The following is a 13,360-nucleotide window of genomic DNA, read 5'->3' on the forward strand; positions in this document are numbered from 1 at the left end:
ATAATTGCTTTTTTTTCACATTTGACAAAGTGTCTCATTGATTTCTTCTCCCAGACGGAATGCAGTGCAGGACACTGATCAACTCCCTGCATAAAAGTACTATCACACACACATGCACACACACACTGCCACCGCCGACGCCATCAAAGCCTCCAAATAATAGCTGCATTAATGAAGTAAGAGGTGCATCAGTGCAGAATAATAATTGTTTTCAGAGGGGGGAAAAAAAAATGATGACGTCAATGGTGCGCTACGGTGATCAGTCATCAGGAAATATGTTTTCTGTAATGCTCACTTGGATTCATACTTTAATCAGCAAAACGGTTGATGCGGGGGGGGGCAGCAGTAACGAACGTTTGCGTGCCAGAGTCTGCCAGATATTGCTTAGGTTCGCAGCACGTTCCTTTCTTTCTCTGTGTGTGTTTATGGCGTGCACAGGCACAGAAACCGGTTCGAGCCGAGTGTAGATCAAATTAAGATACAGTGGGGAGGGGTGGGGGGTGCCTGAGGTTCAGATGTGTGCATGGATGCATGCAGGTGTAGATTAAATTAAGATAACGTGTGGAAACGCTGAATTATACCAATGAGCACGTGGGTTTGTGTGTTTTGCCCTCGACAAATGCCACGTTGAGATACTCCAACAGCGATGATCTGAAGCCATAGGTGGCATTTGTCCCTCCGTCCTTTGTTCCGTGGTAAAAGATCAGCCAACTCTGTTCTCACCTCTTCTGACATCAAACCCCGATTAAGTGTCTGTCCCTGTGTTACGCTGAGCCGTCGTTTTTATCCTTTGTTTTTCACGTCGCCGCGTTCTGACGGGACGTTCAGGTGATAAAATGTTAAGATCTTGAAAGACGTCAAATGCCTGCAGATCAGGAAAGTTGCAGAATTATTTTAAGAAATTCGAGTCATCCCACTTTCGAGCGTAACACGACGCGCAGCCACCTCCCCCCTCATTGGCGTTCATGTCTCTCAGCAGCCCCACCCCACCCCCGCCGAGTTCACTGTCCTCTCCGACTCCTCACACTGCCTCTGTTTTTTTTTTTTTTCCCCCACATCCTGACAAGTTTAATTGGTTGTCTGTAACGTGAAACAACTGCGAAACAAAATTAACACAATTATAAATAAATATATAATTTTCGTCATTTGACTTTTTTTTTTTTTTCCCACCTTTTTTTTCTGCCGTTCTGGAGCATGTGCGATATCGCTCAAATGGAAGGAAAAAACACCGGGGAGTGATAGCGGCGGAGTTCGGAGTGAATTGTTGACAGTTGAGGGCATAAAAGATTGAACGAGGGAGAGCGGGGAGATGCATTAAAAGGAGATAAAGGACAGTGCAGTCCAGTGAACAGTGCCATATGCTCCCCTTGACTAGAGGCTTTTGGAAAGGCACGAGACTAATAAAACACGCTCATTATCCGAACAGCTGATGGCCCTCTGTGGATAAAAACAAATTATTTTTTTTCTTGGCAGCTTTCAATTTTAAAATTTGTCTGTTTTGGCCGATTTCACTCACAGTATCACTGTTTTGAAGTGACAGCAGAGCCGTGCTGGCAGACAGCATCACCACTGAAGACGTAATAATTCTATTTGTGTCACTTTTTTTGCTCGTTTGGAAAGAATGACAAAAATACAGAACATTTGACGTCAGAACACGCTAAGCTAGACATCACATTTTGCTGTTTGCTTCAAACAGATTCTGCTGGTCGAGTGGACTTTTCTTGAAGTGTTACATTTCACCTTTAGTTGATTGCTCCAGGTTATTATAATTTTATCCCCGTGGCTCCTTTTAAAACATTTGTTTTAACAAGTCAGGGAAAGGGGAAAGCTTGACCCTGAACGGCTTATTAAACCAAGCCTCCTGCAGCTCTCCTAATGACTTTTACATGAATCATTTCAGACGGCTGCTTTCTCGAAATGTTTAATACAGATTTGTAAGGTTCTAAGCTCGAAGCAGTGTGAAAGATGTTAATGTGGAGCTCTTGATGATCAAATCCAAGTGTTTAAACTTGGTTTAGCTGTGGGCTTTTCCCCACCCGCGAGTGTGCATCTCCGAAACACAACACTTGCCGTCTTATCTGTATTATTCCTTATAAAGGGTTTTCTTTGATCAATAGCTGCGGTTTCATATCGCCGCGTTGCTTTGATAAACAAAAGTTCAAGGAATTCTAATCAACTTTTAACAAACTATCAGATTGTTTCCTTTTTGCCAGAACTAAGAGTCTCGATGAGGCACCAACAGCGGGAGCTCATGCGCTGGCACTTGGCGCACACAACACCTGATAAGAGGCATTTTTGCTCTCAGTCTGTTAGCACTCATTCTCCTCTCGTTGTCTCCTTTCCCTTTTCTTCCCTGCAGATGTGACTCAGAGAACCGTTACCTTGGCAATCCACTCAGAGGAACCTGTTACTGTGAGTAATTCTCCACTGGACGGCTACTCTCTAAGGAGACAGCTTATATGTTCTCACACATACACATGCCCACATTACTGGCTTTTCTCTCTCGCTCTCTCTGCTTTTCCTTCTCCCCTTTTTTTCCCACTTGCACTCTTCCGCTCGGGGCAGATGGTGCATCTTAGCACTTTGGCACCGGGGCGCTTGTTCGGTGACAGAATGACTTGTCGTGAAAATGTCAAGTGCATCAGAGGGAGTGAGTGATTGAGCTAATCAAGGAGACGGAGGAGTCAAATTTTTCCACTTGTCTACTCACTCCATCACGCACCTATTCATTTATTCATTCCTAAAGTTGACTAAATGATAATGTGACGTGTAAAGCAAAAAGAGAATCTCTCAACGTGCTTCAATAAAGCGATCGCTCGGTGCCTCCTTCTGTATCTGCACATAGCGTAGATGGTGGTGTTTATTCCTTGTGTGTTTACTTGCACGATGGGGTGTCCTTCACGGTGCCACAGTTGGACTTAGTGATTTGTTATCTGCCTCTCAGCACTTTTCCACTGACATCAGAGGCTTTGCCAAGGTTTTGTCCCTTTTTTTTTTTTTAAATGTCATAGCCTGACAACAGGCTCACTGTGGATGAGGAGACAAGAAACTAGAAGCCCGAAGCTTGTTTTAACCTCTGGACACCACCGAAACTCCTTGAGCTTTTGTTACGCAGCATTACAAACACGACACCCCCTGCAGACAAAAAGGCCACTAAGCACAGATGAACGGAGCGCACAAACTTATCCAGCTTCCTCGTACTTTGTGTTAGCGAGTTCTCGCTGTTTATGAATGATCACTGACCTCCGCCAAGGAGGTATATGTTTTTGGTAGCGTTATTTTGTGTGTGAACAAGATTAAAAGATTAAATGATTTAATTTTGATGGTGATCGGGATCATGATGCGGCTCCTATAATTTTTTTTTTTTAATCACCCTAGGCGAAGGCTTGTGCTCTCAGAGGCCATTAATGATGATATCACATGATGATGATGATGATGATGTCACCAGTCCCGTTATAGCATCGCGATGATAATGGGTCTTGGCGGAGGGTTTGCTCTCTCCGACTTCTTCTCGTTTTATTTGTTCTACTGTCTTCCAGACTTTTTCAAATAAAATCACTAATGCGTTGCTTTTAAAAGTTTCGAATGGGAGTCACAGAAAAGTAGACGCGCTCTGCAATTTTCTGTGCCTGTACAAAATGATATACTGCCAGTCTGATCACAGGATAAAATTACTTTATTTCACTTGCACAAGAATCTATATACAAGCAAGTCTGCGAACATAGTCTAATTTTCTTGTCAAAAATGCTGTCTACCGTCTCAAATGGAGAACAAACATTCATGATACAATTTGCAGCAGCTCTGCATGTTGGGTAGATTATTGCTCTATACACAACAACTCATATATGTAAGCAACACTGGTTAACTATGCATAAAATCTGGCATAATGCATCAGTAGAAGTGAATTTATGACTCTTCACTAATGACTACAGCAGAAGAAGCGTTCTTATAGCAAGTAATTGTACTTGTACTAACTGTGTTTTCTATTGCATTAAATGGTCTCGTCTCATTCATTAAGAGTCCATAAAGCCATATCTGGCAGCTGAGATGGAAGTCTTGTTTGTGTCTCCTGTTTTAGATAATCTCCTGATTGACTACCAGTTCACGTTCAGCCTCATCCAAGAAGATGACAACCACTACACCGCCATTAACTTCATGGCCTCACCCGAGCAGGTAACTTCTTTTAGGAAGTTGTTTTCATTCGTCGAGCTGAAGCACGCCATCCAATCATGTTTAACAATAATGATAATAATTGACGTGTGCCTAATTCTTAGAAAGTTTGCTTCATTTCTTAAATAATTGTGTGCTTTAAAGATTTTTTTCTGTGTGTATTGTTGATATGCCAGTTTTCTGAGTTTTCTTCTTTCACTTGAAGGCAAACAAGAACTTGGACATGTCCATCAATGCATCAAACAACTTCAACCTTAACATCACGTGGTCGGTGGGGTCGACAGGTAGACTTTGCAGTTCCAGTATTTTGTTAAAGTAAAGCTGTGTTGCACAGATACACACACACACACAGATCAATATTAAACTTCTTTTGACACTTTGCTTTGTTTGTATATTAAGTTTAGTCGTTTTAGCTTAAAGTTTTGAGGTAATCTAGATTTACAGATTAGCTGTAATAGTCTGGTGAACAGGGTGAACACAATATATCAACATTTTGTTCCCATTGCAGTATTAATGCGTGCCGGAGCTGCATAATATTAGAAAAACTTCCAAAGTGCGATATTATTGTTTCATTTTGTGACGACGATATCAGTTGCGATGAATCTTTTCTTCACTCCTCTCTTTCTCTTCTGTCACCACTAACATCTAAACCAAGTGTGGGCATCGAGGTCAGTGAGAGCCCATTGGGTTGACCAAATATATTATTAGCATGCAGATTAGGAATGATGGTATGTGAAATACAACAGGCGAGGATTCGTTGCAGTCCAAGCATTCCTTTGCGATATTTCTGTTGCGCCCACTGATATTGCGACGATAAATTTTCAATATTTTCTGCAGCTCTATTATGCACTTTATCAGTATCACAAAGGGCTGCTTATCAGTCATGCATAATATATTTGGCCAGTCGGATCGACCTTGTTCACACCTGGCACTAACGTTTGTCCTTAGCTGTCAGCTTTCATTTGGATGGCACCAAATACATGTGGCCTCAATGCGCATCGAAAACGTTTTCACTGCAGCTAGCTTTGGAGGCGGTCCAGACCCCTTTTATCCGCATACGTTTGTTAGTCTGAAAGCAGTTTGGCCTTCGCCCCTGGACTGACGGGACCCCAGCATGAGCAGCAGAGTTATGTTCTGAATGTCATGGGGTAAAGATAATCAAACGGGAATAATTCAATTTAGGAATATTCTGAAAATACAGCTTTTTGTTCAGTTTGATAACAGTTTTATTGGACTTTTAATTTGAATCCTTTGCAAGAAAATGTCAGTTTTTTGGGGGGAGATTTTATAATCGGAGTGAATTGCAGAACCCAGTGTGGTGGATTTCCCGTTCTCTGATTGGACCCTCTGGTCATTGGAAGGTGTAATGTGCTGTGTTGATCATATGACCACAGTCTGAGCTGTGTTATGTCACATTATATTCACCTAAAACACAGTGCTGATGTTACTTTTGCAGTGATGCTGCGTAAAACAGCAAACGACTGCGGCGGATTTTTACTGAATAAAATACTCAGTCTTTGCTGTGACACTGAGCTCTGTGAAGCCACTAATTATATTACATGTCCCCTGTATTGTTCTGCTATATACCTCAAGAAATAACAACAAAAATGTGACTCGAATGGCTCTGAACCGTGTTAATGTCAAAATAATGATGTAGTTCAGACATTTAAATGTATTGTAATTTTTTACCAAAACATCAGCAGACCTGCTCAGTTGCTCATCCTCTGTGTGGCATGGCTGTGAGAGTATCTGCAGTGAATTGACATCCGATCGCAAGGGCGTTTTGGGGTAGCTATTTAACAGACAAGCGCGGACGCTCTCAGTCAAAGATCACTTGCAATCGAATCACCAAAGACAGATGTGTTGTGTCAGGTCTGAACGGGGCCATAGATCCTCACTGTCCTCGATGTCCCGCGTGATTTAGATGATAGTGGTTAAACTTCTAAAACGCAGTGTTGTGATGACGGAACGAATAACAGGAGAGAGGAAAATGTGGATTTATCGCAAATAATGTTGTTCCTGCAGTATCGCAAAAGCATGTTTTTCTGATATTCTGCAGCCCTACTAATAAATCAAGTTTATTTTCCTTTTCCCACCAATGTTGGGCCATAAACCTTTTAATATGTTACGTTCTGCACTAAAGGAAATGATTACTTCTGAAAAGATAATTGACATTTTGACCAAAACAGAAGATGCCAACATTACTAACTCCTCCCTTGTTAGTGTCACTACTGAGTACGTGTTATAGGTCTCCGGAGGAAAGACGCCCAAGGACACTGCAGTCCAGCGCCACTGTTTATCCCTTGTCCTCCGTTCCTCACAAGTCGTCTGGGCCTCTCTCCCCTTCCCCACAACGCTGACATTTCCCGGCCACTAAAAACACGTTAACCTCACGCGCTCCTCCCCGCCACCTTAACCTTTTCAGAGCGCCGTCATTAATATTTGAAGTTGGGTCCCTTTTTCTCCTGCAAAGATATTGTGTCTCAGAAGGAATAGGAGCTTCTTCACAATTGACAAGAGCATGAGGCGCCTTTAGGTGGNGGGAGGAGGGAGGAGGAGGGGGGTGATTTCAATTAAGATAAACATGCTCACGTAGCCACATTCAAGCTGTCATTTTCACTGCTTTTGTTTCAGAGCTGTGGGTTGGAATATCAATGCTGCGAAACCACTGACATGAAGAAGAATGAGAAATGACTTGGAACATTAGGACAGATGGGAAATTGACAATTTTTATAGAGTTTTATTTAAAAAAAATTATTTTCTGGTATTATTACGGGTATTATGAATTTAGGCCATTGTCATACTCAGCTGGATGAAATAACATTCGCGCACACGGAATATAAACAGACCCAAACAAGTAATTATGATTAATGGTAGCTGTTGTAATTTGGCTTTTGATGCCTTCCTCGTGTGAACTTCAGCTCTAAATTCTAGGGATCAAACATACTCAAGTGGTGTGGATCTGAATTCAAGAAATAAAAATGTGGTTTCCAGCATTTCTTTTTTTTTTTTTTTCAAGCTGAGCTTTTCTCTCAGAATCTAATATAATAGGTGTGTGCAATTCCACAATAACGCTTCACAGTTTTCTTTGTTGTTGTTGTTGTTGTTATTGGAAAATAAGTTTAATGCAGTTGGGAAATAATGATAATTGCCCTTGAGTGGTTTCCTGTTGTTCAAAATGGCTAAATAAATCCATTAATGCATTCATAATAACATGTTGCAGCCAAAGCAGCTCCCTTTCTCTGTGTGTAAGCCGTTTGAAAGCTAAATGGCGTTGCGCTGAAAATGAACTCTTTATCCCAACAGCTGGAACGATCTCCGGAGAGGAGGTGCCCATTGTGTCCAAAACCAACATCAAGGAATACAGAGACAGTTTCTCCTGTGAAAAGTTCACCTTTAGAAGCAACCCGAACATTACTTTCTATGTGTACGTCAGTAATTTCTCCTGGCCAATCAAGATCCAGGTAAGAACTGTGTCTGTGACTCACACTCATGGATTTTTTTTTTTTTTTACAACACTATCAAACAGTTATTTTTTTTAAATCCTCTCTGAATAAATGTGTCACAGGATCTGTTTAGTCAATCAGTTGAAAAATCAACACTAGAGAAATGTTTGTTTTGCTTTTAGTGGCGTTTCAGAAAAATCATTTTTTGTCAAATAATACCATGCAATCAAAACTAAAATACCACACGATGTTTACTGTGGAACATGACAAAACAGACAAAACTATCAAAACTCCAAGGATCAACAAACAAAGTTTGAGATATTAAGTGTTTCCAGTCAGCTGGTTAGCAGGTTTAAATGGACATGGATAAATCTCTGAGGGCTTCAGCAAAGAGTTTGTTGCTGCTGGAAAAGTTTGCAAAATCATTTCTCCAAAGTATTAAACACACCAGTGGAGAAAATTCAAGGCTTTTGCTAGCTGCCACCCTTCTCAGGAGCGGCAAACAAGAGCAGATCGGCCTGAAACCAAAACGTGATATATTCTGGTGGCTTTGATTCTGTTTGTGAGGAAAGCTGATCAAAAGTGAAGAACCTTGTTGCTGTTAGAGCAGCAGCTCCGTGTGTAAACCGGCATTGCTGCAACTTTCATTAAAACAAAACAGAAGTATATTTATTTACTTTGTTTTGTTGTGTGAAATACCTTTTTATTTCTCCTTTTGTCAGTGATGTAGAACATTAAGAAAGGTTCACCAACTCTTAAGCACTGTAGGGAACAAAAAAAAGCCAAAACAAACAAAACTAATTTTATTTGATTGCTGCAATAATATAAGAAGCTTTTATGTTTCGACTCTGCAGCAACAATCTCCCTACTAAACATGTCTTTCTAGTAAAAAAACAAAAACAAAAGCCTTTTATAAGAAATATAATACAGAGAGATAACAACAGTATTTCCTAATAATAGCACACTGAGACCATTTTGCTAATTAGCCCACTCCCAGATATTGATTTTTATATTCTGTCCCACCATTCCAAATGGTAGATGAGTGGACCACCTTGGAGTAATAACATCTTTGGGTTCGGTCCATCTGTGGAGGTGGTGCAGTAATAGTTTTCTATTAAATTTTCTGGCCAACAGTCACTTACTTATTATAGACTGAGCCTGAGCTGTAAAAGCAAATGGCTTCTGTAACAGGATAAGGTCTCATTTTTTGTTTGCCCTTACGGTGCGGGGCAAAGAGTGGTTGAGATAAAGCAACATTCGAGAATGCACTCTCTGTTTCTAAGGTTGAACACGAGCTTTAAAAAGGGTAAAATAAGATGAAGAAAGGCGCTATCGAAGATGAGCTCCTTCAGTGACATCATCATTCATCTAGATAATTGAAATTAAAGTGACTGCTCTGTTCGATGTGTCATTCTCCAACAGAAGAAAGCGTTAAATTGATGTGATTGATCGGCTGAGATGGACGAACCGAAACTCAAATTTACCCTATTTATGTTGCTTTGAGCTCATGTAATAAGTGGGTTTTGTAAGAACAAAATGTCTCGTTTATTTAAAAAGAGAGAAAAAAAAGCCAGCAAATCATCGGTGCTTTTCATGTTAGCCATGTCAGTGAGCATCACGTTTCAGATCAGTGAATCTCATTTTCTCGTTAATAAGGTCGAACAAGTCAAAGGTGGCAGAAGTTTGTGAGGGTAATGGAGTTGTCATTAAAGGACGTCACACAATGAACGGTCTCATCCTAAACACACACGTTCTTCATTTCTGATTGGTCGTAAACCCAAATATTTAGCTGTCTTTAGCTTCTCAGTAGCTGCTAATTAAGGTGTACAGATTTGCTGTGCCAGAATTATTTGTCTGTAAACGGCTGCAGTGCTAAATCAGTGCCTTTCTTCTCCCTAAACAACCCCTAATCGCCTGCTTGGTTTTTTTTTATGCCCATATCAATTCATCAGCATCAATGTGATGCAAATAAACTACCTCTTAAAGCATAAATTATGCTCAAGTTCCCAGCCCTACATGTTGCCAATCAGACACTTGAAACAGCTGCAGATGACATTGTGCTTGTGACTCTGAATGCTTTCTGGGCAAAAATGGCTTGAAAACATCTGTAGTAGATAATGACTTGTCACTATGATGTGGCCTGTCGTACGTGATTCTGCTGCCAGGGCTGCATGCGATCTCTCCTTTAATGAAGATGAAACATCTTTCTGACGTAATGGTCACTGGCCATTTTACCTTTTTAGTTATAAATATAAGCTGAAGGAAGCCATTGTTGGGGTTTGGTATTCATCTGAATTATATTGACATTTTATTTGTCTGTTCTAAATTTGTGTTTGCATTTGTAATTGTAGCGGGGAAAAGGACGTTTTTACACTTCAGGGTTTATCTGACTTCTTCTGTTTTCTCATATTTAACCACTTATGAGCCTGTGTCATTGGAAGCCATAAATGCTTCATATGAGCTCCTCCAAAAGTTTTACCAGATGTATGGTTCTGATAATAAGCATTTCCAATTCAGCTCGACAGTTTTGTTTTACAAATTCACATCAGTGTCATCTGTCTTAATAATGATTTTACAGTTGTGCCCTGCTGTTTTAATAGGTTTTTGAGTGGTGAATCTTTTGTATTTGCTCTGATGACTTCTTCCATTTATGATAGACTGAAAATGACATCCCTGCCTCTTTCATTGGTTTTATTTGGCAGGATGTTGTAAAGAGGCTTGCCTTTGAAAGAATCCTGTGGATGGCCTTTTATGTTGCAGACCAAATCAGTACGTTTCCTCAGAAACATGTTGGTGGAGATTTTTAGTCATTCAAGATTTAATAAGGCAACTGGACTCTTATTTTTTAAGATCTTTCACTTCAATTCTGTATGAAAAGCAAATTATGTATTCAAAAATTTAAAAAGAAGTCCCGTAGCCTTTGGTTTATCTAGAAAACACAAGAACCATAATTATTATAAAGTTTTATCCTGTGTTTGTTTTTGTAAACAGCTAAAGTACCAAACAAACATGTATTTATGGGTGATGTTAAAGGCAATAAGCTAGTCATGGCTCAGCCTATCCCTTCACTCGATATCCATCCTGTTGTTCAAATGATTTCTGTTTCCTCCTGCCAGAAACTTCTATCATATTTTTGTCTTGTAAAATCAAACGTAGTGTTTGTTTCGCAGACAGTTTTAGTAGCAGGGCCTCCAGTGAGTCAGTGACCTTTAGCAGGCCCGTTTTTAGGGGTCCAAGCCCACAGAGGCAAGGGAAGTTTCCATGCATCCAGTGGAGCATAGAACCCTATTGAAACTGTTATTAACTGTTGTAGATAGCTTTTTGAACAGCCTCATTCTGGAGAAATCGAGTTTAATTGTGACTGAACTGCCGGGCTAATGGGAAGTGTGAACGTCCAAGCCTAAGAGCATCTTTAAACAACTCCCAGTGGGGGAAAATAAACATCACAGGTGGACATTTACATGAGCCGTTCCTTTTCTCATTTGTTCCTCTACTGGGCACCCTCACAAAATAAATAAATTCAAAACGTAGGAGAGATGTGATGAGAGAAACTTGTTTCATGTGAAAACATGAAGTGAACAACGTGAATACTGGATACTCTCCATAACAGCCTGAAAGTAGAGGACTAAAACCATTTTAAAGTAGGGTTTCTGGCGTTGCTCTGCAACTATGATTTCTGTTAGTGTCAAACTTTTCCTCTTTATTATTGTGCAAGGGCCCAGTGGTTGGGGCTGTCACCTCCCAGCAAGAATGGAGCAGGATTGCTTCCCAACCTGGGGCCTTTCTGGGTGGAGTTTGCATGTTCTCCCTGTGCACCTGTGGGGTTACTCCGGGTACTCCAGTTTCCTCCCACAGACCATAAACATGCACGTTAGGTTCATTAGCAACTTTAAATTGTCCCTAGGTGTGAGTGAGAACGTGAATGGTTGAAAGCCGTAAATGGAACCTCTTCCACTGATACACTTTCGCTAAATATGTCATTCTTAAAGGCAACACTTTTTCTGACACTAAAGGGAAATAGCTGGCTTATGTTTGTGTGATAACTAACCTTCAAACCCCTATAAGGACCTTGGGGACACAAATAGGCATCAAGATAAAGAGTCTTCAAGCCAGTGCTTCGACAGGTCATGGGATGATTGGGGGAGGGCAGATGTGGGGTTCAAGTGGGGGGGTGAGGGGAGGGGGAGATGCGTTAAGGGGTTTGGACCCCGATGATTACTGCTTGCAGTTCTCGTGTTCGTAGTGCTTACTTGACCTATGGATGCCATTTCATATTAAACTCCTTACAATGTCAAATATCAAGTAGGAGAATTCAGTCCGAATTCACTGGAGGTTCTCAAAGGGCAGATTGTGTGTGTTTATTTTTTTTTAGAAGTAAAAATATTGTGAACAAAATTTATTTAATGCGGTGGATTTTTATTCTAAAACTCAAAGACGAATGATTGTAACATGACTTCCATTCATGTTCAGTATCATTATATAAATTTTTATACAATTGCAGATTAAATTGTGAATTGACTAAAGTATTTGTCTGTGTGTGAGTAATGTCAAAATCTTATGTTTTTTCCTCACATAGATTGCCTTCTCCCAACACAGCAGTATCATGGACCTGGTCCAGTTTTTTGTGACATTTTTCAGGTAAGTGTATCAGATATGTATGTGAAAAGTCTCGTCTCTCTGCTTTATAGTTATTAGAAATCTGTAAAACAGGTGCTGTAATTCAATGGTTTCCAAACCTTTTTAGTTTTTGAGCTACAAAATAAGAGCTGCAGAAACTCGCGGTCCCTTCTGTTGCTGGTTGAAGTTGCAAACATCATATTATTTGTGTCCATTTATGACCACTGTTTTCATCTCTTTGTAAGCGTTAGGGCTAATATTGCTATTAGCAATCATTTTTAGAGTTAATATGGTTTCTGTAGATCTTCTCAAGACCTCCCACTGTGGTCCATCACCCACAGTGGGCGAACCACTGTGTCGTTTATTGAATGAACATAGTGTGAAAGGCAAAAACAGAATTTGTATTGTTCTGTCAAGCTTGAACCTTTTTAAAATAACTATATTTTTTTTTAACACAGCATGAGCTCTTAGGCAAGATGATCTCACAATGCTTTAGTAATGTTGAGGTCTGAATGGGTTCCATTGTGTGTGGGGTTTATTTTTGTTTGTTTTGTTTGCTGCAAACAATGGAGCTATTGCCAATCAGATGTTTTTCAAATGGAAATGTGGATTAAAATGTGGTGGCATCATCAGGATCTCCTTAACCTTTTTCTGAAAAGCAGCCCCATACCATTACTGAACCTCCACCGTGTTTTACAGATGGGTAAGATGTACATACAGATGTACATACTGACAACAATCTCAGTCAGAATTTCCAATTTTGAGTTAATCATTTTGTAAAACCCATTGCCACAGATTTTCAGTCAAATTCTTGTGTGATTTGGCAGATTGTTGCCTTTTTTATTTTATTTTTCCTTATAAGCTGCCTGACACTGAGTGTACTTATGTTGAAGGTTTTGACAAATGCTCCAACTGAAGAGGTAGTTGCATCTTTTAGGGCCTACAACATTTTTATTTTAACTATTTATTGCTATTTTTGACATTTAATTTTAATTCATTTTCTTTGCTAAGTTGTCTCTTATGTTTAGTCACAAAACTGAGTTGAGCTTAGGGTCCTTATTTCTTGAACGATTCGTGGACAAGTGTTCAGTGACTTAAAAAAAAAACCAACTTTTAATTTAAAGTGG

At 40.0% G+C, this 13,360-nt stretch overlaps 1 protein-coding gene across 1 annotated transcript in view; it reads left to right on the top strand.

Annotated features, from left to right (window-relative positions):
* The window catches only part of atrnl1b (attractin-like 1b), a 66,421-nt gene that overhangs the window by 28,492 nt on the left and 24,569 nt on the right, over positions 1-13,360 (top strand). Inside the window, exons 21-25 of the mRNA XM_017439044.2 lie at positions 2,360-2,412; positions 4,079-4,173; positions 4,376-4,454; positions 7,477-7,634; positions 12,193-12,254. Coding sequence (XP_017294533.1) covers positions 2,360-2,412; positions 4,079-4,173; positions 4,376-4,454; positions 7,477-7,634; positions 12,193-12,254 — 447 coding nt within the window. The remainder of the gene's footprint in view (positions 1-2,359; positions 2,413-4,078; positions 4,174-4,375; positions 4,455-7,476; positions 7,635-12,192; positions 12,255-13,360) is intronic.

This window comes from Kryptolebias marmoratus, linkage group LG17 (genome assembly GCF_001649575.2).
Source record: "Kryptolebias marmoratus isolate JLee-2015 linkage group LG17, ASM164957v2, whole genome shotgun sequence".
Taxonomy (NCBI): domain Eukaryota; kingdom Metazoa; phylum Chordata; class Actinopteri; order Cyprinodontiformes; family Rivulidae; genus Kryptolebias; species Kryptolebias marmoratus.